We start from the raw sequence: 24630 nt of genomic DNA on the forward strand, positions 1-24630 counted from the left end.
TCTTGCTTTCCAGTCTGGCTTTTGCTACCTAAGAATAAGGTCATATCGTGGGCTTTTCATAAGTAAACGCCGAATAGTGGGTGAGTGGTGGGCATTTACAGCCCGGTCCAGGGTATACGTATGCAGGGTATGCCCTGAGTGCCAGCTGGGTCCCCTCACCCCACACATGCCCCTGGGGAAGCTGGCCTACATGCCAGCCAGAATCCACCATTGACATTGGGAGCAGCCAGTAGGTGAGAGAAGGGAAGTGCTCCTCTCTCCTGCCAGGTGTGGGGTGATACCAGTCAGGTGATTTCTTAGGTCTGCTAACCACACCCTCCCCTTGTCCTGAAGCCCTGGATTGGTTAGCACTGTTGCTTTTGCCAGCTATCCCTCCCTCCTGTGCTTCATTGTTTCCTGCCAGGAACCTGGCTCACGCCTCAGGTGTCCTCAATTCACAAATGAGCTCCCTGGGCTGTGATAGAAACACATGGGTATTTACCAAAGATTGCCCAGAATGCAAAGAGCATTATAGAGCAGGCTCTATAAATGTCCCTGTGATGGCTGTTCACTCTTTGTTTCACTTTGCTTTGCCCTCCTTCATCCCTTCCCCTCTCAGACTCCATCCCTGGAGAGGTGGCAGTGCTCTTTTCAGTGCCTAGAGCCCCACGTATTTCCTAACAACAGCTCATTACCAGAGACACTGCTTGTTTTAGACCAAACTTAACCATCTTCCCACACAGGCCTTCTGTTACCACTGTTTGTTGTGAGGTTGTCCCCCTCCCTGTCACTGATTTTGAAGCCAGCTCCTGATTGCTGCAGCTCACTCAGCCCATCTCTGGAAGGGAAAGAAGTTGCCCCAAATGACCCCTGGTCTAACCTCTACTTGAGGCGAGGCCTTCCCTCCTGACCCAGGGCAAGCAGCTCCACCCCTGCATATGATGACCTGTCACTGGGTTCTCTAGTGGTCTCTAAAACATACATCTCCAGGTTGGAGGCTAGTGGGGTGAGGGAGGGAAATAGCACGTGAGGGGCTGGGAGGAGAGTGGCGTGTTTGGGAACAGAAGGGGGTGGGATGTGAGGGGAGTTACCCAGATGGAGCTTATAGCACCTGTGCGGTTTATTTAGCTTTCGTCGGCAGCTCAGGGACCAGTTGCCGCCACAGAAGCATTCCTCGAGACAGTCCTCAGCCCTGGGCGTCTTCAGGGTGCACAGCCCAAGAATTAGTCCACAGTCCTCCAGCCTAGTAGCAGGTCACCAACTGGAAATGAGGTAAGCCCAGACCTGCTGTAGCAGGATATTATTATTTGGTGGATAATCTAAAATAAGTTTTTTCTCTGTGCAGAAATGTGAAGGAGGAGGGCTCTGCTCTCCACTTAAGTGTCCTTAAAATTCTGGAGGTGTGGCCCAGTGGTACTTTGCTTGCCTAGCTTGTCTAAGGCCCTGAGTTTCATCTATAGCAACACCCAACCCCCCCCCCCCCCAAACCCACCTATTTTTAAGCATCTGTTCAGGGATTGAAGATGTGCCTTTGTTTTTCTTAAGGAGGAATCACAAAAGCAAGTGGGGGTAGGGAGAAAAGTCTCTCGGTCTTTAATTGATTTAGCTAATTGTAAATCAAAACTAAACCACTTAGTCATAAAAATCTTGGACCACTTTGAATTTCTCCCTAGCAGATAAGCCAGTAGCAAATAGCCTGACACAATTACAGGAGAGCTACAGTTGTCCTTTGAGTGAGCACACAGGCTCTATTAAAAAAAAAAAGATTAATAAGAATAAGGTAGGTAAATACACATTATAAAAACTAGTGGCTTTTTACTTAGATTCTAGTGATTATTCTTTTTTTTTCTTCCTCATATTCCAAAATAAGAAACGAGTACTAAAGTCATTAAATGTATTTATAACTTAATAAGATACTAGTTACTCCCCAGAGCATACTGGTCTGCCTAATATCGCAGCTAACCTTGATGAATAGAAACTAAAAGCTGCTTGTAGAACCACCCTGTCTTGTTAATTTGGGGTCAGCAGCACAGTGATAAAAAATCTCACTTATTAGGGTCTCTATAAAGGTCCCCAGCAGTGGGGGCACTCCACGCATGATGGACTGAGGCCAAGAGTATAGACACTGCTGGAATTCCCACGAAGATCTTGCTTGGCTAGAAACTAAGCTTTGTAAAGAAGGGTAGCAAAGTGACCTTGACATACCCGATAAAGTACTAATTTTTGCCTCATTTACATGGTATGTTATAGTAGAAAGTATTTTTTGTCTAACTGGGCATCAGTGGCTCATGCCTAGAATCCTAGTTACTCAGAAGGCTGAGGTCTGAGATGTTGGTTCAGAGCCAGCTGAAATTCCTTGAGACTCTTATCTCCAGTTAACCAGCAAAAAAGTCAGAAGTGGAGATTTGGCTCAAGTTGTAGAGCATCAGCCTTTGGGTGGGTGGGGGGGGAGTAACTAAGGGACAGGACCCAAGCCCTGAGTTTAAGCCCCCATACTGGCACACACACATACACACAAAGTTGTATGTGTGGCTTTTTTGGGGTTTTTTTTGAGACAGGATCTTGCTGGATTGCCCAGAATGTCCTCACACTTAATACTTTTGCCCCCACCGCTTGACTGACAGATTGCAGGCATGCACTATCAAAAAGTATTTTTGACTAGTGTTACTGGGTTTTTGGTCTCAGAGCTTCATGCTTGGTAAGTAGGCCCCTTTACCATTTGAGCCACACTTTTAATTTTGCTTTATTTTTCAGGTAGTGTTTTATATTTTTGCCCAGGGCATTACCTCAGACCTTGATCACAACCTAAGGCCTTCTGCATATCTGGGACCACAGGTTCACACTCCCATGCCCAAGTTGTTGGCTGAGATGGAGTCTCATTAACATTTTGCCTTGACTAGCCTCAAGCTTCACCTCCTTCACCCAGTCTTCACCTCCTGATTACTTGGGATTGCTGAAAGGAGCCATCAGCCCTTCCTGTCCTTAGAATTTGTTTTCAAATTGCATTTCTATATATTTTCAAATTGCATTTCTATATATTTGGGAGACTTTGAACCAAATTTCTCAACACTCCAAATGCCAGATCTACTTTAATCGACATAAGGAGAACTGGAGTTGCAGAGTAAAACTGACTCTAAGAAAGGTCTATTGCATGCTTAACGTGTGTTACATATTTGGATTAGCTCATTTAGGATAGAATCATAGGGTGAAATTTCCTTCCAGGCCATAATATGTAGCAGGAAAGGTGACAACTTAGGTTCACTTGAGGTTTTTTCCCCTCAGGGAAAGCCCCTCTTCAGACCCTTCTAAGCCAGCTGAGATGTCTGTATGTGGGATGAGATTTGCACATGTGTCTTCCCATACTTGTAGGGCTCTTGTAGGCATTCCAGCTTCTGATACTGGACAGTGTGGGCCTATGCCTGATTATCTTTCTTGGTTGTGGGTGGTACCCAGCCCTCTTGGAATTCTTGAACTCTGCTGCCTGTGGAGAAACAAGACTTGGTGTCAGCAGTTATCCCTACGTGAACTCCTTGCGTTTAAACACATGTAGAAATTCACCCTAGAAATGGAGAGTTCAGTGATGTTTAAACTGGTAGAAAAGTTCTATCAAGGCCTACTCCAAAGAATGGACCTCTTCCCCTCTTGAAAGTAACCCTACTCTCCTGGGGCTCTGACCACCCACCAGGGCTCATTGTGTTCCCCATTATTCTAGACTGGATCAAGTCTTCCCCTCGAACCTCCTCCCCCACCTCCCCACCCGCCCCTGCTGGTCCTGGAGCTTGAACTCAGGGCCTGGGCACTTTCCTTGAGCCTCTCTGTGCTCAAGGCTAGTGCTCTACCACTTGAACCACAGCGCTACTTCCGGCTTTTTCTGTTTATGTGTACTGAGGAATCGAACCCAGGGCTTCATGCATGCTAGGCAAGCACGCTAAGCCATATTCCCAGCCCCTTGGATCAAGTCTTAACCCTCACACCAGCCCTGTGAGGCACATTCAGTGCCACCCTTGCAAACATGATGCTGACTTGCAGAGAAAAGGAAAGTGCTCTAGAGACAGCCCAAACCCTAGATTCCTTCCTCTGAGCTATCATCCCAGCTGAGGGCTTAGAATGTCCAGAATAAACTCCACTGTCCACTGGTGCCCCAGTAAGAGGCGTTCAAAGGCTAAAAGCTTATCTGACCACTGCTCTGGTGTTTATCGCCAGCAGATTGTGTGGGTCTTGGCACTAGTAGAACCTGCTTATCTCTGGATTGGTGGGCCCCACACAAGGCCAACCTGTTTCCATCAGCCTCTGGGAGAGCCAAAAGGGATTATCCCCCAGGGATCTGAAGGGCGCTCCTCATACTGCCTCCTTCTCCCACCTAATCTACCCTTGATTGTAGCAAGGCTTCTTCCTTCCAAAGCAGCTGACCCAAAGCTGACATCAGCCTACTTGTCCATTGTATGTACTCCTTCCCATTAGGGTCTGACTCTTCTCCTGTGGCTTTTCTTGGTCCCTATGTGGTTCCCTATCTCTGCCTAGTTCCTATGTACCCTCTCCTAACTTTTTCTTTTTTTCTTTTTGTCAGTCGTGGGGCCTGAACTCTGGGTGTGGGCGCTGTCCCTCAGCTCTTCAGCTCAAGGCTAGTGCTCTTACCACTTGAGCCACAGCGCCACTTCTGGCTTTTTCTGTTTATGTGGTGCTGAGGAATTGAACCCAGGGCCTCATGCATGCAAGGCAAGCGCTCTACCACTGAGCTACCTTCCCAGCCCCCCCCCCCCCCCCACTCCCAAACTTATCCTCCAGGAAAGCTCCTTTTTTTTGTCACAGGTTCTTCTCTCTGTCCCAGTCTGTGGCTCTTTCCCTGAATAGCCCCCAAAATTCATACCACTTTTGTTTTATTAATTTTTTTTTTTGGGGGGGGTCTGGTTGTGGGGCCTGAACTCTGGGCCTGGGCGCTGTCCCTCAGCTCTTCAGCTCAAGGCTAGCGCTCTACCACTTGAGCCACAGCGTCACTTCTAGCTTTTTTCTTTTTGCTTATGTGGTGCTGAGGAATTGAAACTAGGGCCTCAGGCATGCAAGGCAAGCACTCTACCACTGAGCCACCTTCCCAGCCCCACCACTTTTATTAATCCTATCTCATTTTGAACTCAGCTTGGTGGTGGCACTTGTCATTATATTGTAATTTTGTAAGTGCCATCCATTCTTTACCCTTTTGCACCCATATCTGCTGGTAGACAGTGAGCTTCCCTGAAACAGAAAGTATATCTTTTGGGGGGACTTTACTGGGCATTGAACCCAGGAGCCCCATCTGTGCTATACCCACCTGACCCCCAACATTTTAAATTTCATTTTTGACAGGAATTCACTGAGTTGCTAAGGCTGGCCTTGATTTTTGATTCTCCTGCTTCAGCCTTTTGAATAGCTGAGGTTACAGCTATTTACTAGCACACCTGACAGGAACTGTGTTATAATGGTCCAAATGGCTGCCCAGCATAGTTCTCATTAATAGCCAATACTGTTGAATGTTTTTAAAGTACAGATGTGAGCCAGGTGATAGTGGCCTATATCTGTCATCCTAGCTTTTCAGGAGACTGAGATCCAGAGGATTTTGGCTCAAAGCCAGTCCAGCCAGAAAAATCTGTTGAGACTTGCATCTCCAAAAGTAATCAGCAAAGAGCTGGGCTGGAGGTGGGACTCAAGGGGTAGACCATCAGGAGAGCAAGCTGAGCAAGGAGTTCAAGCTCCTATAAAGGCAAGAAGAAAAACAAGAAAATAAAAGCAGATGTGTTTGTTGAACCTTAGCTGCTAGTTGTCACCTTGGACTTTTTGCTTCAAAAACCTTTCTAAAGAAGCTGAGGTTGTGGCTCCCTAGCAGGCACTTGCCTATCGCACAAGAGATGCCTGGGTTCCATTTCTGGCACTGGAAGAAAAAAAAAGCTGCAACAACAATCTTTCTTAGGAAATACAGCACCCAACACTCTTATGAAATTGCTGAAATTGCCTGTTAGCTGAGAATTTTGAGATAAGTACAGGTTCTTTTTTCAACTCAAAGGAAAGATTTTTTTTTTTTAATATATGAGCAGGTACTTGACACATTGGCTTAGGTAAAGTCAGGCAGAACAGGGTAGTGGGAGCTACAAAGGAAAGGTTTCTAGATGAGAAAAGTCAGTGTGTAGCAGCAGAGTCACTCAGAGCTAAGCACTTGTTTGGGAGTAGAGCAAACTGGACCTCCATGCTCCTTATTAAATATACCAGCCTTACAGTTAAGCAGAGTGAAGAATTTTGATGTTTATTTCTGCCAGGAAGCTTGTTCTAGAAGAGTCTGTGCCCAGTGAGACTTGGACACTGTTGCAGTAGATGGCCCTCTTTTGTTTGATGCTTCATCTAATACTAACATTTATGGCAGTTGATTCAGAACCAAAAGTTGCTTTTGGACAATTTTCAAACTGTGCTGACCTAAGCTTTAAGTAACAGCTGAGTATTAAGCGTTGGAAAACAGAATTTGAGCCAGACAATATGGGGAATTCTTGAATCAGCTCTGAATGGGGCTTGACATGAAAAGTTTTGTCTCCCTTCCTGAAAGGAGAAAGGGTAGAATGAGATCTATGGCTCTGCCAGGAAGGTATTAGGCAGTTAAGCTGTGGTCCAGGAGGCCTCTTAAGGTATTTATTTCCAATCTTCAATTAGAGGAACCAGCTTGAATATTAGAATATTTTGGAGAATTTTCTCTCCCCTGGAGAGGTGGCCAAGAAAAAATTTAAATCTCAAACCACCTACTATGAATTCAGTGGTGCTAATGTGTGTCTATATTTGTTCTTCCAAAGTACACAATTTGTCTGAGTGAAGGTGACTCATGCCTGTAATACTAGCTACTCAGGAGGCTGAGATCAAAGCCAGCCCAATCAGAACAGTTGTTTTTTTTTTATTATTATTGTTTGTTGTTGTTGGTGGTGGTCATGGGGCTTGAACTCTGGGCCTGGGCATTGTTCCTCAGCTCTTCAGCTCAAGGCTAGTGCTTTACTGCTTGAACCACAGCACCACTTCTAGTTTTCTGGTGGTTAATTGGAGATGAGTCTCTCAGATTTTCCTGCCATGGCTGGCTTTGAACTTTGATCCTCAGATCTGAGCCTCTTGAGTAGCTAGTATTACAGGTGTGAGCCACTGGTGCCTAACTCAGAACAGTTTTTGAGACTCTATTTTCAACAAAAAGCCAGGCTGGGAGGTATGGTTCAAGTGGTAGAGCATTAGCCAAACAAATATGAGGACCCCAGTACAGTTTTTTAAAAAAGCATACAGTTGACAGGTATTAACACAAATATAGAAGACCTTAAAGTAGCTTTATATTCTTTGGTTCAGTCTTTCACTCCTTTAATAAATGTTCATTTATCCATTTATATTTTTAGATGGGAGGAGTCTCATTAAGTTGCTTATTACATTGTCATGAATTTATGGGCTCAAGCAAGCAATCCTTCTGCTTCAGTCTCCCAAGGTACTACTACAGGCATGCACCATTGTACCCAGCCTACTAAAAAGTTATTTAGCCCTGGACTAGGCCTACAAATGATTGGTTCCCTGTCTTTAGCAGTTGTAAAATTTGCTCCTGTAGACAAAAAAATGGGCATTGCCTACTAGGTCCTTTGTTGTCTGCGTCACATAGTTTATTATGTGACAGGCTAAAATATAAGATTTAACCATCAACTTTTTTTTATTGTTGTTTTATTTTTGTTTTTGGTTTTGTTTTTTTTTTTTTGTCAGTCATGGGGCTTGATCTCTGGGCCTGCGTACTGTCTGTCAGCTCTTCAGCTCAAGGCTAACGCTCTATCACTTGAGCCACATCGCCACTTCCGGCTTTTTCTGCTTATGTGGTGCTGAGGAATTGAACCCAGGGCCTCATGCATGCAAGGCAAACGCTCTACCACTGAGCCACCTTCCCAGCCCCTTAACCATCAACTTTTGAAGAGCAATTCTCAAACAAAGCCAACTGTGGATGGTACCTGGTACATTCTCAGCTATGGATATAGTGTAAGCTACTGAACATAACTGACCTAGACAGACTCAGGTTATGGCCACTTCTGGTTAATCGCTGTAGAGTTACCCTCAACCTCATCTGCCTTTTTGGATTTTCAGTTAACTCCCTACTTGCACTTCTGGGTGGAAAGGGATGAAACTTCCTTATTAAGATTCTGGCTGGGAACTGGGAACCAAGTGCCAGTGGCTCTCACCTGCAATCCTAGCTACTCAGAAGGCTGAGATCTGAGGATCGAAGTTCAAAGCCATCAGGTCAGGAAGTTTGTGAGACTCTCATCTTCAATAGACTACCAAAAAGCTGGAAGTAGAGCTATGGTTCAAGTGGTAGAGTACTTGCCTTGAGCACGAAAGCTTAGGCACAGCACCCAGGCCCTCGAATACACTCTCTCTCTCTCTCTCTCTCTCTCTCTCTCTCTCTCTCTCTTTCTCTCTCTCTCTCTCTCTCTCACACACACACACACACACACACACACACACACACACACACACTTCTTGTTTCTACCTCTCAGGAGTTTCCCATTCCCATTTTTTTTTAAGGTGAATCTTCTCTCTTTTTGGGGGGATTGAATTCAGGGCCTCATGTTCTTGCTTAGCTTTTTTACTTGAGACTGGTGCTCTACCACTTGAACCATACCTCTACTACCAGTCTTTTGCTAGTTAATTGGAAATAAGAGCCAATTGAATTTGTGTGCTTAATCCTCAGATGTCAGCCTCCTGAGTACAGGCCTTAGCCACTGACATCCAGCTTGAGATGAACCCTTTCTTGTATTCATCCACTGTAGTTCAGTGCATTGAATTCACAAGGACAATATGGAAGCTGTGTTGTCTTTGCACATTGTTCAATAGTAGTTTTCCAAATGGTGCTGTACTAGGAGGCAGTCATGTTTTACAAACAAAAACACCACAAAAAGGGCCTAATATGATATGTTCTAGGCACTAGTGATAGATGGTAAGTAAAATGAGTTTTTAGGATCCTTTCTCTCCTAGAGTTTACCTAGATAAACCTGCAACATCTCTAATACTACTTTGAGACTTTCCTAGACACAAACAGGAAGAGTGGGTAGACTTCTGGCCTGGGTAAATGTGGACTGGAGTGGAGAAGAGGTATCCTACCCATAGAGAATAGTATAAAGTAAGGGTAGCTGTGGGAACCCAGCAAGAAAGTTAACTGTGTATATGGGGGAGGGGGTTTAGGAGGTGGTTACCATGGTAACATGTCAACTACTGAGCTTTTATTTATGCCAAGCTTCATGCTCTATTCTTTGTGTGTAATATTATTAGATCTGTACTGCCACCCAGCTTGAAAGGGTAAACCGAGGCCTAGAGAGCTGAAGTAAGTGGCAGAGCCAGAATTTTAAACTAGGTACCTGTTTCTAGTCCCCAAGTTCATGATAATTACCCCTTGCTGCTTTGTAAGGTTATGCTGGGCAGCAGCTCTCAGGTTGAGGAGAATCACATTGACTTAGTAGGAGATCATCAGGCTGTCAGGAAAATGAACCTGATGGAATGATGTGACCTCAGTCAGAAGTGATATTTACACTGCATTCCCTACATGGGGGTGAGTGACTAATAATAGGCTTGGCAATATAATCTCTTGGGTGTGGAGCCCAGAGGGAGGAGCTACCAGAAGCCCAGGTAGGTCAAGTTCAGTCAGTGATGAAAAGCTGCAAGCCCAACTCCTGTAGCCTAATTGGGGGAGGAGGACAGTTGTTAACCCATACTCACCAGAACAAGAACTGCAGAAGCTTCTGAACTTGATTTTCTTCTGTGAGATTTTTGCCTGTGATACTGGTCACAAATTCTCCAGTCATGCATGCCAGCCAAATCACATTAGCAATTCCTTAAATATAATTTAAAATTACCATTATGCCCAGAATGAGCAATATGTACTCTCTCTCCGTGATGGTCTTTCTTTGTTTATTGGGTTGGTTAGTTTTTGTGTTTATTTGTGCTTGACCTAGGGTTTGAACCCAGGGCTTGAGCTCTGTTCCTGATCTTTTTGCTCAAAGCTAGCATTCTATCACTTGAATCAAAGCTCCACTTCTGGCCTTTCTGTTAATTTATTAGAGATAAGAGTCTCACAGACTTTCCTACCTGGGCTGGCTTCAAACCACAGTCCTCAGATCTTGAGTTCCTGAGTAGCTACGGTTTACAGATGTGAGCCACCAGTGCCCAGCAGGTTTGGGGTTTTTGTTTTGTTTTGAGACAGACCTCATTATGTAGTCCTCAACATCATGATTCTCCTTCCTCTAGTTGGTAATTACAGACATGTGCCACTGTGTCCAGACTCTCTGATGGTCTTGAGGGGAAGGAAAGGCAGCTAGCAGTGGATGTCATGAATCCCACCCCTTCTACTCATACTCCATTAAGTCTGACTCTTCTGTCACCATCTTGACCTCATTTTCACCTAGCTTGTCACACCAGCCTGACCTCACCCTCCACTCTCTTGTCTGCCTTCATTTCATCCTGCTGAGATACCTCCATCAGGTCCCCAGTTCCTACTACAACAGGCCCAAACTGCCTGGTTTGTTCCTCCTCTTCTTCTCTGTCCTACCTATTCTACTCTAGCCAAAGCCTTTCTTCCTTTGACTCTCCCTTGACTTCCTGGTACCCAAGAGCATTGTTAATGTTGTTCAATATGCTGTCTACACTGTCCTCACCTATCAAAGTCTTGCCCAATAATCAAGGCCATGTTTTCTTTTCTTTTCTTTTTTTTGGGTCTGGTTGTGGGGCCTGAACTCTGGGCCTGGGCGCTGTCCCTCAGCTCTTCAGCTCAAGGTTAGCGCTCTACCACTTGAGCCACAGTGCCACCTCCGGCTTTTTTCCTTTTTTGCTTATGTGGTGCTGAGGAATCGAACCTAGGGCCTCAGGCATGCAAGGCAAGCACTTTACCACTTCCATCTTCCCAGCCCCCATGTTTTCTTAAGAAACTTCCATTCTCCTTCCAGCCCAGCAGCATCCGCTCCTCTGGAGATCCCCAGAAAACTCAGGTTGGGTCATTCTGGTCTCATTTGGTCTCATTGTGTGAGGAAGCAGAGACATTATTATTGTGTTTCTTGCAGCACAGGCCTGGTATCCAACCAATATTTGTTCATTTGAAATCTGACTAGTCTCCTAAAGGAGCCTGGGCATGGTGGTTCATGCCTGTAATCTCAGCTATTTAGAAGGCAAAGAGGTAGGAGGATCTTAGTCAAAGGCCAATCTGGGCAAAAAGCAAGACACTCTTACCTGAGGGCATGGTTCAAATGGTAGAGCACTGGCTTAGCAAACAAGTGGAAGGACTGATATTAAGAGAGGAGAGAAAGCGTGCAAGCGAGCACATGGTGCTGCTGGCTCATACCTATAATCCTAGCTACGTAGGAGGCTGAGATCTGAGGATCGTGGTTCAAAGCCAGCCTGGGCAGAAAAGTCCCCATGAGATTCTTATCTCCAATAAATTGCTCAAAAAAGCCGGAAGTAGCCCTGTAGCTCAAGTAGGAGTGTGCTAGCCTTGAGCACAAAGAGGCTCAGGGATAGTGCCCAGGCCATGAGCTCAAGCCCGGGGGGGGGGGGGGGGGGAGGGGGAGGAAGAAGAAGAAGAAGATAGAGAGATAGAAAAAATCTTCAGTCTTGAGGCATGGCACCTGTGTGGTGAGAGATGGGGGAGAAAAAAATATCCAGCCGGGCACCGGTGGCTCACGCCTGTAATCCTAGCTATGCAGGAAGCTGAGATCTAAGGATCACAGTTCAAAGCCAGCCTGGGCAGGAAAGTCTGTGAGACTCTTATCTCCAATAAACCACTAGAAAACTGGAAGTGGCGCTGTGGCTCAAGTGATAGAATGTTTGCCTTGAGCAGAAGAGTGCAGGGACAGCGCCCAGGCCCAGAGTTCAAGCCCCGCAATCAACAACAACAAAAAAATCCAAATAGAGAAACATCAATTCTTCTTGTGTAAGAGGTACCATTACTATTTGTGTTCTGTCTTGTAAGTTTAATCATCCAGCAAATGCAGTTTTTTGTTTGTTTTGTGTTTTGGTCAGTCATGGGGCCTGAACTCTGGGCCTGGATGCTGTCCCTCAGCTCTTCAGCTCAAGGTTAACACTCTACTACTTGAGCCACAGTGCCACTTCTGTCTTTTCCTGCTTATGTGGTGCTGAGGAATTGAACCCAGGGCCTCATGCATGCAAGGCAAGCACTCTACCACTGAGCCACCTTCCCAGCCCGCAAATACAGTTTTTTAATAACCAGTCACCCACAAGCCAGGCATTGCATCAGAAGGCATTTGGTGACAAAAGGTTGGCTTTGTCACCTTGCAGTTTCTCCCCCGCTCCCTTGGGAATTGAATTGTGGGGTCCACTGGGGGCTCCAGCTGTTTCTGTCCCACCTGAGAGCAGCTATCACAGCCAGTGTGACACAACCAGAGATCAGAGTGGTCACCCCACCTTTTAGCTATTACTGTGGGCCTCTCCACCCTCTCTGTAACAGGCCCATGGCAATTCAGGCTGTATTTTGTTTTTGAACTGAGGGAAAAAAATGAGTAGCTTGGCTGAGTTTGAAAACACAGTCTTCGTCTTGTTCTTTGAGTAATCTTTCACTCTCCTTCCAGCCCATCAGCCTCTTATCACAAACCACTCCTTTCAGAAATCTGGACCCCAGAAAGCTCCCTTGCCTTGGGTAGGATGAAAAGTCAACTTTTTATTCTACAGAAGGCTGGGATGCAACTTGACCTGTGATCAGAAAGCACTTGCCAGGGGTTCTGCAGGGTTGGAAAGGTGGCTTCTGAATCTGAATATGCTCTATTCTGCTCTGGGCCAATTGCATACAAGCTCTTAAAGACTCCCTTAGCAGTTGTACTCTAGCAGTGACTAACCCCTGGCCTTCCTGGGGTCAGTCATGATTGGGGATGGGGTGGGGGGGTGAAGAACTAGTTCTTGTGTAGAAAGTGATCCAAGAAAGAAGCCTGGGGGATTCCTCTCCATGTTCACCTTTAGGGCCCTGTAGTCACAGGAGAGTCAGACTGGGTATGCTTTTCATTGTTCTCTAAGTTAATTTATGTGTGAAGTTTGCTTTATCATTGTACAATTTATTCCTGGACCTCAAGATTTCCTGCTGGCCATATGTACTTTTTTTTTTTTTTGGTAACTGAAGTATGATCAAACATAAAAGAGTTCCAGTCATGCATGGAAAACTCAATGGGTTTTCACAAGAAGACTCCTGTCTGATGGAAGAGGCTAGGTACCGATTACCCATATAACAATGCCTGGAACATACTATGACAGGTATTAGGGAAAGACTTTCTGTATACATTGCCAACAAGGCCAGGTGTGTTTTGGTTCCAACCAGAAGTGTAGGAGGCAGAGAGACTGACTGCTGACTGGAGTACCCGGGATGGATGGAACCTCTGACTCATTTGGCAATGATCACCAAGGTTTGCTGGGCCTTCCAAATGGCTACTTATTCTCCAAGAGGACAAAAGCACTGTCTTTCCAAACCAAGGCATTAAAAAATAAAGGGCTGAGGGCTGGGAAGGTGGCTCAGTGGTAGAGTGCTTGCCTTGCATACATGAGGTCCTGGGTTCGATTCCTCAGCACCACATAAGCAGAAAAAGCCAGAAGTGGCACTGTGGCTCAAATGGTAAAGTGCTAGCCTTGAGCTGAAGAGCTGAGGGACAGTGCCCAGGCCCAGAGTTCAGGCCCCATGACCCACAAAAAAATAAAATAAAATAAATAAAATAAAGGGCTGAGCTGGGTACTGGTGCCTTATGCCTGCAATCCTAGCTACTCAGGAAGCTGTGATCTGAGGATTGTGGTTCAAAGCCAGCCATGGCAGGAAAGTCCTATGAGACTCATCTCCAATTATCCACCAGAAAACTGGAAGTAGAATTGTGGCTCAAAATGATAGAGTGCTAACCTTGAGGAAAATAGCTTAGGGACAGTGACCAGACCCCAAGTTCAAGCCCTTTGACCTACCACCAAAAAAAGAAAAAAAAAGCTGAGATCCTAGCCTACTTGAATGACAAGAAAGCAGCCTCATCTTTGAGCAGATTATTCTTCAGGCAATGAGGTAAGAGGGAGGGAGAGTGTGGGCAGATCAGTGGAAGCGTTTTCTCATTAAGTGGCCAGAGGCAAAGATTCCACTGGGCTAAGCTCCTTGATGAAAGGGGAGTGGAAAATGACAGCCTGTCAGGATTGGGGTGGAAGGGAGGCCTGGACGAGATGGGAGGTGGGAGACAGCCTGAGTGAACCACTACCCTGTGCTACCCCCTGCGTGTGTGTGTGTGTGTGTGTGTGTGTGTGTGTGTGTGTGTGTGTGTGTGTGTGTATGTGTGTGTGTGTGTGTGTGTGTGTACACATTTTAGTTCTGGGTTTGAACTCAGGGCCTGGGCACTGTCCCTCAGTTTTGGTGCTCAAAACTAGTGCTCTTGAGTCACAGCTCTGCTTCTGGCTCTGTGGTGGTTAATTGAGGATAAGAGTCTCAAGGAACTTCCTGCCTTGGCCGGCTTTGAACCATAATCATCAAATCTCAGCCTTTTGAGTAGCTAGGATTACAGGTTTTGAGCCACCATCACCTGGCTGCCCCCTGTATTTCTGCCTGTGCTCATACTCTCCTAAGCCATAGTTCCAACTCAACTACTAAGTACTGGACTCCATAAACTACTTCTCTCCTGATTCTCCTAATAATTGGGAGCTGATAATATTACCATAACCATTTCAGAGATGAGAAAACTGAAGTTCAGACACTGACTCACTTTCTCAGGGTCTTAAGGTTTTTATCACATGAAATCAGAAGTGTCATGAAAATGAAGCATCTGGTAAGGGAATCACTGAGTTGGAAAGCCAAGTGCTGAGCCAGCAGTGGGGAACAAGACTACAGATGTGAGATCAGACAGCAGAGGCCCCAGGAACTGGTGAACACATCCCAAGGAGCTCAGTAGAAGAGGAATGGGCAGAGCAAAACAGGAACCCAGGGCACAGGAGTCACCAGATCAATGTCAGTGGGAGGGAGAAGATTGACAGGAAGTGGGTAGTGCCAGGAACACTGCCCCTTGGCATCTGTGGAATCCTCTTGTCTATATAGAAGGGTAAGGCTAAAAGTTAAAGCACAAATTCAAACTAGCATTGAAGCACTGTCAGTAGGTGGCTCACGCCTGTCATCCTAGCTACTCTTGAAGCTGAGATCTGAGGATGGAGGTTGAACCCAGCCCAGGCAGAAGAGTCCATGAGACTCTTACCTCCAATTATACAGCAAAAAGCCAGAAATGGAGCTGTGGATTAAATGGTAGAGTGCTATCCTTGAGTAAAAAAGCTAAGGGACAGCCCCTAGTTCAAGCCCTAGTACAGGAAACAAAACAAAACAAAACAAAAATTTAAAAACAGTGTCATTGGGGAAATCTCTTGTTTCCTAGGAATGCAAGGTGCCATGTAAGTTCCATAAAAGTATGAGTGTTTCTCCCATCCTCTTCTAAACCTTTGGCACTTTGTAAATGTTTAATGAGTGTCTAGTGAATGAATAAATAAATATACAACAGTCATTTACCTGACAGGCTCTCCTGCAAGCACAGTGTGGTTCCATGGCCAGCGGATTTTATTGGCAGCAAGGTGACTTCACATGTCCTACAGAGACTCCCTTAAATTACTATTTCTGGCAAGGTGAGGATATGTGTGGTCTATAGGAGAGGGAAAGAATAAAAATCAGGCACTGACAGCTCTGTTCATGCTCAGCCAAAGCAAAGGTGGTAGTGGCTGAGAACAAATGCAGACATCAATCTAGACTCACTCCTCATTAAAATTAAAGACAGGAAGGAAGGAAGGAAGGAAGGAAGGAAGGAAGGAAGGAAGGAAGGAAGGAAGGAAGGAAGGAAGGAAGGAAGGAAGGAAGGAAAAGCAAAGAGTAAAAATGGACTCTTTTCCCTGGGATGATTCTACAGGTTCCTGGGGACTCTTCTGATTCTGTTATGAAGAGGAAAGGAATAAAAGACAGAAGGGAAAAAGAAAGAAAATTATAGGCCTCCCCCCCCCCCCCCCCCGGCCACTCTCTAGATCCTCATGTTTGAAATCTTCAGTGAGGCCTTCAAGCAATCAGATGCAACAACTTATCTTTTTAAACAGCTTTCAAGTCTGAAGAAAGCGCTGAAGTCATGTCTAAGGTCAATGAAAGTATTTGCTCTAGGGAAATTTACTTGGGGTGTGGGGGTAGCTTCCATCTTCCTGGGTATCTTTTTAAAAAGCCTTGGTCATCAAAGTCATTCTGCAAAGCCCTCTGACTTCTGAGGGAAGGCAAGCAGTGTTTCTGGTCTGAAGTTTGATGGACAGAATGTTGGCTTTACATTAAACGCATGTGGCGGCACGAAGGCCCTTCATGTGCCGTTTGCTCACTTCACAGAAATCCAGGGTGTGCCCAGCGGGTTTCTGCCTGCTTATAACAGAGCATAGTCACCTTTTTAAACTAGGCTAGATGTTCCCAGATGTCTCCACTCTCCTGACTCCTTGGGAGGAAAAGCAATGTGAGTTGCAATAATCAACCTTAAGATGTTACAGTTTGAGAATGTCATTGATTCTGAGATATATTCTGGATTTTGTGACAGAAAACAACCAACAAGATTAAATGATTAAATATAGGCCTTGATCATTAGATGGCTTTGAATTCCAGAAATGTTTAAATTTTAAGAAAGAATGCTTTTTTTTTTTTTGGATGGGCACTGGTAGTTTACACCTGTAGTAGTCCTAGCTACTCAGAAGGGTGAGATCTGAGGATCATGGTTTGAAGGTACAAAAGTCCCTGAGACTCTTATCTCCATTTAACTACCAAAAGGCTAGAAGTGGAGCTGTCGCATAAGTGGCAGAATGCTAGCCTTGAGCAAAAAGCTAAGGGTCAGCTCCCAGTCCTTGAGTTCAAGCCCCACTGCCAGTACCAAAAAAAGTGCTAGGTGGTTTTGTTGTTGTTGTTTTTAAAGCAAAAGAAGTGACATTAGTCTTTGTTTTCAGAAAAGCAAGAAAAAAGTTAAAAAGGTTCAAGATTCACCCAAAACAACTAGATTCCAATCACTTCTGCAGCACAGCCTGCTGTTCCTCTGGTAGCTACCATAGTTTGTGTGGGTGCAAGTGTGAAACTGTTATTAATGGCTCTGATGAAAAAGCAACACGCAGGTGTTCCTGCATGGGTCTGTTTGCCCACCCTTGAGGTGAAGAAGGAGATGGGGAAGGAAGCCAGTGTAGATGACCAAAATCCTCAGTTTTTCAAATGAGCATATCCCTCAAACGTGGAAGGCATTTTTGACCCTTCTTGCCTATGATTCTTATGAAGCCTGGAAAGCTGCAAGATACTTACAGTTAAAAAGAATCTTAAGCATGGTGCAGGGAAAAGGGGAAGAGAGGTGGGTGTTCCTTAATCATTCATTCACTCAGCAAATGATTAATGCTGACTATTCCATACTATGTTCTCTGCAAGCTGCAGGGGAAATGGATCAATAAAACAATCCATGCCCTCAGGAACATACTTAGAAGCAAAAACAGGTGGCTGCTTATTATCTATTCAGCACATATTTATGAAGCACTAAGTGCTGGGGAATTAGCAGGGAAGAAGTCAAACAAGTTCTCTTGTGGAGTTTACAAGCTAGTAGTAGGGGACAATGATATCAAACACAATTATATAAGTAGTTTATTAATCACAAGTGTGGTTACTACAAAGGAAAAGTACAGAGTGGTGGGAAAGTTAACTACAAGGGACAGTGTTGCAACTAGGCAGCAAAACCATAGAGAGAGGACCAGGAAAAAAAAATTACAGCAGGGAAAGATGCCAGAGGCAACACCTGGGTGTCAGTAAGGCTCAGGTCAGAGAGAGGTGAGATCTATTTGAGGGCTGGGTCTACTTGAAAGCTGGACAGGGGAGACAGGCAGGAGGGGGAAGAGAGCAAGCCACCTCTAGGAAATGAGATGGCTATACGGAAGTAGGTGGCAGCTCTTGAGGCCATCCTCATTCCCTTGCTTTCTTGCTAGCCAAGAATATTTACTGGAATGCAGCCCTGAGGTAAAGTGCTTACCTAGCAAGCATGTAACCCTGAATTCAATCTTCAGTACTGAAAAAAATATTGGAAGCATTATTATATTTACCTGCTGATATACGGATGAACAGTGTAGCACTCAGTGGGAATGAGGTGCTTTGCTCCAGATCAATAGTTCCTGGGTGGCTGACCAGCTGTTTGGACCCAGTTTCAACTGAGATCTGCCACATCACCTATCTATAATTTTTCTACTGCCAGGCTTGGCTAGGGGATGTGGGGACTCCACATATAATACCTTCAACCTAATCACAATTTTTTTTTTTTTATTTGTCAATGATGGGCCTGGGCACTGTATCTGAGTTCTTTTGCTCAAGGCTAGCACTCTTCCACTTTGAGCCACAGCACCACTTCTGTTTTCCTGGTGGTTAATTGGAGGTAAGAGTCTCACCAACTTTCCTGCCCTAGATGGCACTGAACTGCAATTCTCAGATCTCAGCTTTCTGAGTAGCTAGGATTAGAGGCATGAGCCACTGGTGCCCAGCATCTTATCATCTTTTAACAAGAAATGCTCAGAGGTATGAACCACAAATGGTCCCCATTACACAGGCAGTGGGTGCCAGAAGGGTCACCAAGGGCTTTTTCGTCCTCCAGGTGGAATGATGAGTCTTTACAGAGACTGTGATGGAAAGAATCTTAACCCACTGGGATGTTCTTTAGGTCAGTGAACATCTTGGACAGGCTCCCTCTGCTGGCACAGTTCTATCTAGGTGGAAGGCACACCAGTGTACAATCCTGGTGAGGGAGCAGGTAAGGAGAGGCCAATGGATTCATGTAATTGTGTGTTATGTGTATGCCAGTATTGGAGCTTGAACTCAAGGCCTAGGTGCTGTCCCTTAGCTTTTTGCTCAGGCTAGCACTCTATCACTTGAATCATAGGTCCACTTCTGGATTTTGGTGGCTAGAGATAAGTCTTAGGCTTTCCTGTCTAGGCTGGCTTCAGACCTGCACCCCCAGATCTCAGACTCCTGAGTACCTATGATTATAGTCATGAGCCACAGGCAATTGCTTGGTGGAATTCATGTACTTTTTTGTTTAAGGGAGACTCATATCAACTGTGTCCCACAGACTCCCAAAAGGTAGCAGCCCCTCCCCACCCCCCATACACTGATAGGTTTAACCAAATGACTGCAAAGTGTGCTTGAGCTAAGTAATAATAGTAGATCGCTAACAACTTTGAGATAGTGGACAGAAAAGGCAAATAATTAACCTTTTAATCTTTGTCTTTCAAGCATGCAAGTACTGTCCTATAGCCAAGAAGATCCCAAATCTTACTAAAAAATGTAATAAATATCAGTTAAAATGATGAGGCCTAAGGCTGGGTGTGCAGAAGAACAAGAACTCACTGCTCTGAGCATATGAACCAAAATAGTGTTATGGAGGAAACCTGGCCTGACAAAATGAGGCTTTCCTGTTCCTTTCATTGACTTCACTCTTAGAGACAGATCTCAAGAAAAACAGCTCAAGAAGAATAGCAATCAGTAAGCATGACTGTCTGTCTGCCCAGGAGCCTGCAGTTATAGGCTGGCTATTTCAAGGCCTGTGCTTAGACCTTTCTGTTGACAGAAGGCAGAGCTCCTGGTCTAGATCTAGAGATATGCAATAGGTCAATCCACATCTGCCACAAGTCTGCTATTTACCTGCTGTGTGGCTTTGGGTAACTTACTCAATCTCTTTGTGTCTCAGTTCTCTCTTAGGTAAAACAGGAGTAATAGAGTGCTGTCTCTAGAGGTTGCATTAAAGGAGGTCAGGCTGGAGATGTAGCTCAGTGGTATGATGCTTGCCTAACATGTGAAAGGTCCTGGGTTCCATCCCTGGCACTGCAAAAATAGGGACTTCTTATTTTTGGCATTATGCACAGAGTTTGACCAAGGATTGAGAGCTGGATCCTGGAGAGTTAGTTTCTGTTTGCGAAGGATGACATGGCATCAGAAAGTCTTCCATCTTGAAGAGAGGTTTTGTTTTTGGCCTGAACACAGGGCCTAGTTGCTGTCCCTGAGCTGCTTTTGCTCAGCACTTGAGCCACAGCACCTCTTCCGGCTTTTTCTGAGTGGTTAATTGGAGATCACGGTTCAAAGCCGGCCCAGAGTCCATGAGACTCTGAGCCACCTGAGTAGTTAGGATTACAGGTGTGAGCCACCGGTGCAGGCTAAACCAGTACTTTTGATTCCTTGTTTATTTTTGCTACAAAGTCAGAAAAAGAAAAGCAAACTCTGCCCCAACTACTCAGCTGTCCAGAGACTTTCAAAAAGTGGTAAATTCGTCCTAAGCTGTAAGTAAATACCTACAGGTGAGACTCCCACACAAGAGTTTGGGAATGCACAGTTTTTGAGGCCCAAGTGCAAGATCTGTTTTGAGGAAGGAAAAGACCCCTCCAGGGTGGTGGGTGAGTGATTGGGTGGGGCAGGTCCCGAATCCGTGCCTAGCAGCCTAACCTCACTGCCTTCCGCTGTTCGGCCAGCATGCAACGGCCGGCACCGGCCCGGGGACAAGGTAGCCCCCTGAAAGGCTGGGGAGTGAGGGGCTGAGAAGGCACGGCTGGAACGGGCCTGGCCGGGTGGGGCTGGGAGGCCGGGGTCAGGCGGCCCGAGGCCCTGGGCTCCCACCCCGTTGGCTCCGGAAGCCCCGAGAGCGCCCCGCTGCTGGGCCCTCCTCTGGCCGGCAGGGGGCGCCGAGGAGGGCGGCTGGCAGCGATCTGTCGCTGCTCCTGGAGTCCAGATTCGGAGTGGAGGCCGAGGCGGCCCACCGGCCTGTCACACCCGGAGTCGTAGAGGATCCGGGGGCATCCTGACAGAAAGGAGAGGCTCAGACCAGCCGCCGCGCTCTCGACTCGCTCCTGCTCTTGCCCGGAAGCGCGGGCACTCAGGGGGCGGGGATTTGAATTGCTTCCGGGGGCGGGGGGTGCGGGCAGGGGCGGCAGCCGGAGCGGCGGGGACGGGCCTGGCGCCGGCGGCGGCGGCGGCGGCGGTGGCGGCGGCGGCGGCGGCGGCGGAGGGGTCGCCGCGGGCGGGCGATGTGAGCGCGGCGCTCTGGACAGGTGAGGCGCGCGGGCCGGGGGCGCCGGGCAGCGGGCGAGTTGCGGGCGGAGTCGGCAGGATCGGGGGCAGCGCCCGGGCCGCTGTCCGGCTCCCTCAGGGCGCGGCGGGGCGGGCGTCTGCGCGCCCGGTCAGTCTCCGGGCAGGCCGGCCCGAGCCAAGGCCTGGACGGGTCCGGAGGCTCGGGCACCTGCTTGGGCTAGGTATGCGCCCCCGGGGGCCGCTGGGGCTGGGCTCTGAGGTCCGGGCGCCGCCGGCAGGGTCGTCAGTAGCCCCCCGGCGGCTGCCTGGGCTCCTCAGCCTCCGCCCAGGTGGCTCCAGCACCCGCGGCGGTCCGGACTTTCGTCCCTGGTGCCAACTGGAGGCTGGGTGGTTGAGGCCCCTGGAGAGCCAGGCCCGGCCGGGGCTCGGCCCTGTGGGTGGCCGCCAAGGACCCTGAGCCTCCTGCCACCGCCTTTCTCCAGGTAAACGGGCGGCCGAGGCGCGCCGTGCTGGGCCCGGGAGGTCTCCGGGGTCACCCTCGCGCTTAGGCGAGTCCTGCGGTTGTGGAGGGCGGGCCGGGCTGCAGCTGTAAACCTTGCCTTTCTAAGCCAAATGGCACTGGTCTGGGACGCCCTGACTTGAGGCATCGAGCACGCCTTTTCCGCTCTGGGCCTCAGTTTCTCCCTGTGAGAACTGAGGGTTTAGATGAAGTGCCCGAAAGACTTCAGGCTCCACCATGCTGGCTGTCCTTGGGTCAACATGCTGGACAGTTTCACTGAAGACTTTTTTTTTTTTCCTTTCCAAATGTAGACTTCGTAGCCAGTTAATGCATCTTGCTTCAGACTGGCTTGAAAAGGACCCCAAGAAGCGTTTCTAAACCTAGCCTTAACCAGCTTTCACCCCTGACTGCTGTCCCTAGTTTTCATTATTCACATCCTATAGAGCTCTTATAAGCAAGCATTTTGTTGTTTATATTTGCCCATATTCCTCTTTGTTCCCCAGTGCAGGCCTTCTTTGCCTCACATCTGGATTATTGCAACAGTTTCTTAGCTGGTTTCTGACTCCAGAGGCTTCCCCCTCCCCCATCCTTCCTTTATGCTAACGCCAAATTTACTATAGGAAGTCAAAAAATAGTTGGGTGCTTTCTTATTAAATGTCAAGATGTTGTTCTCTGTGGTGGAGGAGAGTAGTTGAAAGCACATGCAGTTTTTACTGTAGAGGTTGGATATTATTACTCAGTGAAAAGGTAATTTTGATGAGACAAAGTTGTAAGCAGAGGTCACATAGGCACAGTGGTCAGGACGGCTTTATGAGGGTCAGGATTTGATCTGGGTGTTAAAAGGATGAGTAGGATTCACATAGGAAAATAGGAGTCAGGATCCCAGTGATCCTGTGGAGTTAGTGACTAAACCAACTTCCTGGCAGAGAAGGGTTCATACTGGAGGGGGAAAAGAGGAAAGATTGGTTGGGGCTAGTTACTGAAAGAACTTGAACACTAGGCCAAAGTTGAAACTTTCCTAAAAAGTGAAGCATAGGTAGGTAAGTGACCAGAGACTAGGGTTGGTTCTTGTGCTGGCGGCTCAAGTGAGAGGCCTGAGACCAGAAGATCAGATAGGAGGCCAGAGTGTCAGACAATTATTCACACCTGAGTGGTACTCTCCTGCCTGCTATGTTTTACCCAGCCACCATCTGCCCTTTTCAAGGCTTCTCTTATTCCCTCCTGTCCCCAATCCTTATTCCTGGCCATTCCATCTCTGCCAGGTTACAATTGCTGCTGGGCTTTCAGTGCAAAATCTCTATTGCACTCCTTCAAGCTCCTGCTGAAAACATACTTCCCCCAGCCGGGTGTTCCCTAGGGCTCTGCCCCTAGGCCTTGGTGGCACAGGATTCAGCACTGCTTCCTTGGGTCACTGTGTTTGTTCTTGGGCTAACTGGATAGGACACTGAAGCTTAATGGTCTCATCCCTTCTGGTGCCTAATACTAGAGCTAGACTTTTAGAATGGGCACTTAAATGCTTACTGAGTTTTGTTAGTAAACAACTTTTTCACCCCATAAATTGACTTTTTTTTTTTTAAGGAGAACCGATTACTAGTTATCAGTCTTCTCTGTCCTATATAACTGAAATTTGATGCTGCCATTTGAGGTGAATGCTTTCATCTTTCATTTTTAAGCTGTGGAATGCACAAAATTAATCTTTGAAACATTAACATGTTTACTACAGATTATGGGAAAAGAAAAATGTACTGTAATTCTTCATTCGGAAGTTGTAGGAAAAGAACCTCAGTTCTTGGAGTCAGTCCTCAATTTGAATCTTAGCAAGGCTACTTCCTGACTCTGAACTTGAGCAATTTCCCAAATTCTGAGCCTTTCTATTTGTAGTGTATAGAAAAATAAAAGCCCATTTCATAGGACTGTTAGAGGTTTTTAAGTGAAAATGGTGTGCAAAGGTGGTAGCATTTTGTAGCACCCAGTAATTTCTTAATATATTTAATTAGTAGGAGTAAATTTATGGAGGTGGAGCAGTGATAGGCTGCCGGACTCTGCTGTCTGTGAATATCTATTAAGAAGTGTTCTGCATGCCTCTGTATCCTACTTGCCTTCCACTTGTCAAAAAAGTCTGTGTCATGAATCTAGAATGCCATCATTGTGTTTTATCCCCATTAATTTTCATGTTACTTTAGTTTAAATTCTGCTTAATGTTTTTCAGACTTAACTGTGTGCATTTAATGTTTTGTAGCTGACAAACTGCAGCATTTAGCTTAGTGAAGGTCATCAACTGAATGCAGTTAAATTTCTAATGGTTATTTTCACGTTGATGTTGATGGCATGGAAAACCTCATGGAAGAATGCAATTCAAGGTGAGCTTTTCTCATCCTTTGCTTATAAAAGGCAGAACATAATGTATTTTTCAGGCCTAATACCCCTGAAATGCCAGCAGTAAGCAGATAAGATGCTACTCCTTAATATTTTTACATTGAGGTCTTGCCCTAAGAAAGAATGTTCTTTTATTTAAAACAAATCATTTCAATTCATGGTTAGAATTTGAAACATGTAACCAGGTGTGTGATACTGCAAGTCTATAGTCCCACCGAGGGTACTCAAGAGGCTGTGGCTGGAGATTGATTGAGCCCAGGTCTTTGGGGCCAGCTGGGTAACATAGGAAGACCCTGCCTCAAAAAAATAAATAGAATTGAGACATTTTGGGGGCTACTTCACTGACAGAGTAAAAGGGCCAGACATTTCACAGACAAATGGCTACATGCCACTTGAAATATAGCATACAGTGACCCTCTTAATTATCACCATGTTAGACCCAGACTGACATTATTCCTGTAGTATATCCTTAAATGGGAATTCTCTTTCCACTTCAAATTAATTAGTAAGAATCCAGCACTAGTAGTAACACTGAATCTCCTCAGTGGGCATAAAGTCTTATTTTCATAGGAGGTAAAGTTCTTACTGGAGAGTAACAAATGTAGGTACAAGTACTGGCCTAGCTAGTCATTAGCTGAGAAACCTCAAGGAAAAGTTTCTTAGTCTGAGATCTTTTCCTCATCTGCACAATGGGAATAATTGCGACATCTGTCTT

At 46.3% G+C, this 24630-nt stretch overlaps 1 protein-coding gene across 4 annotated transcripts in view; it reads left to right on the forward strand.

The window, feature by feature from the left end:
* The first annotated feature begins 28 nt into the window (after positions 1-28).
* Positions 29-24630, forward strand: part of Zbtb34 (zinc finger and BTB domain containing 34) — a 50362-nt gene continuing 25760 nt past the window's right edge. The window contains exons 1-2 of one of the 4 annotated variants that reach the window (XM_070013929.1): positions 29-80; positions 1108-1251. In XM_070013929.1, the coding sequence (XP_069870030.1) occupies positions 1247-1251 (5 nt within the window). In that variant the 5' untranslated portion in view covers positions 29-80; positions 1108-1246. Of the gene's footprint in view, positions 81-1107; positions 1252-21017; positions 21061-21452; positions 21523-23778; positions 23900-24630 lie in introns of those variants that run through there. The other 3 variants (XM_070013922.1, XM_070013947.1, XM_070013956.1) reach the window with 3 other exon arrangements.

Source organism: Dipodomys merriami, unplaced genomic scaffold (genome assembly GCF_024711535.1).
Source record: "Dipodomys merriami isolate MVZ:Mamm:240054 unplaced genomic scaffold, mDipMer1.0.p SCAF_11, whole genome shotgun sequence".
Classification (NCBI taxonomy): Eukaryota; Metazoa; Chordata; class Mammalia; order Rodentia; family Heteromyidae; genus Dipodomys; species Dipodomys merriami.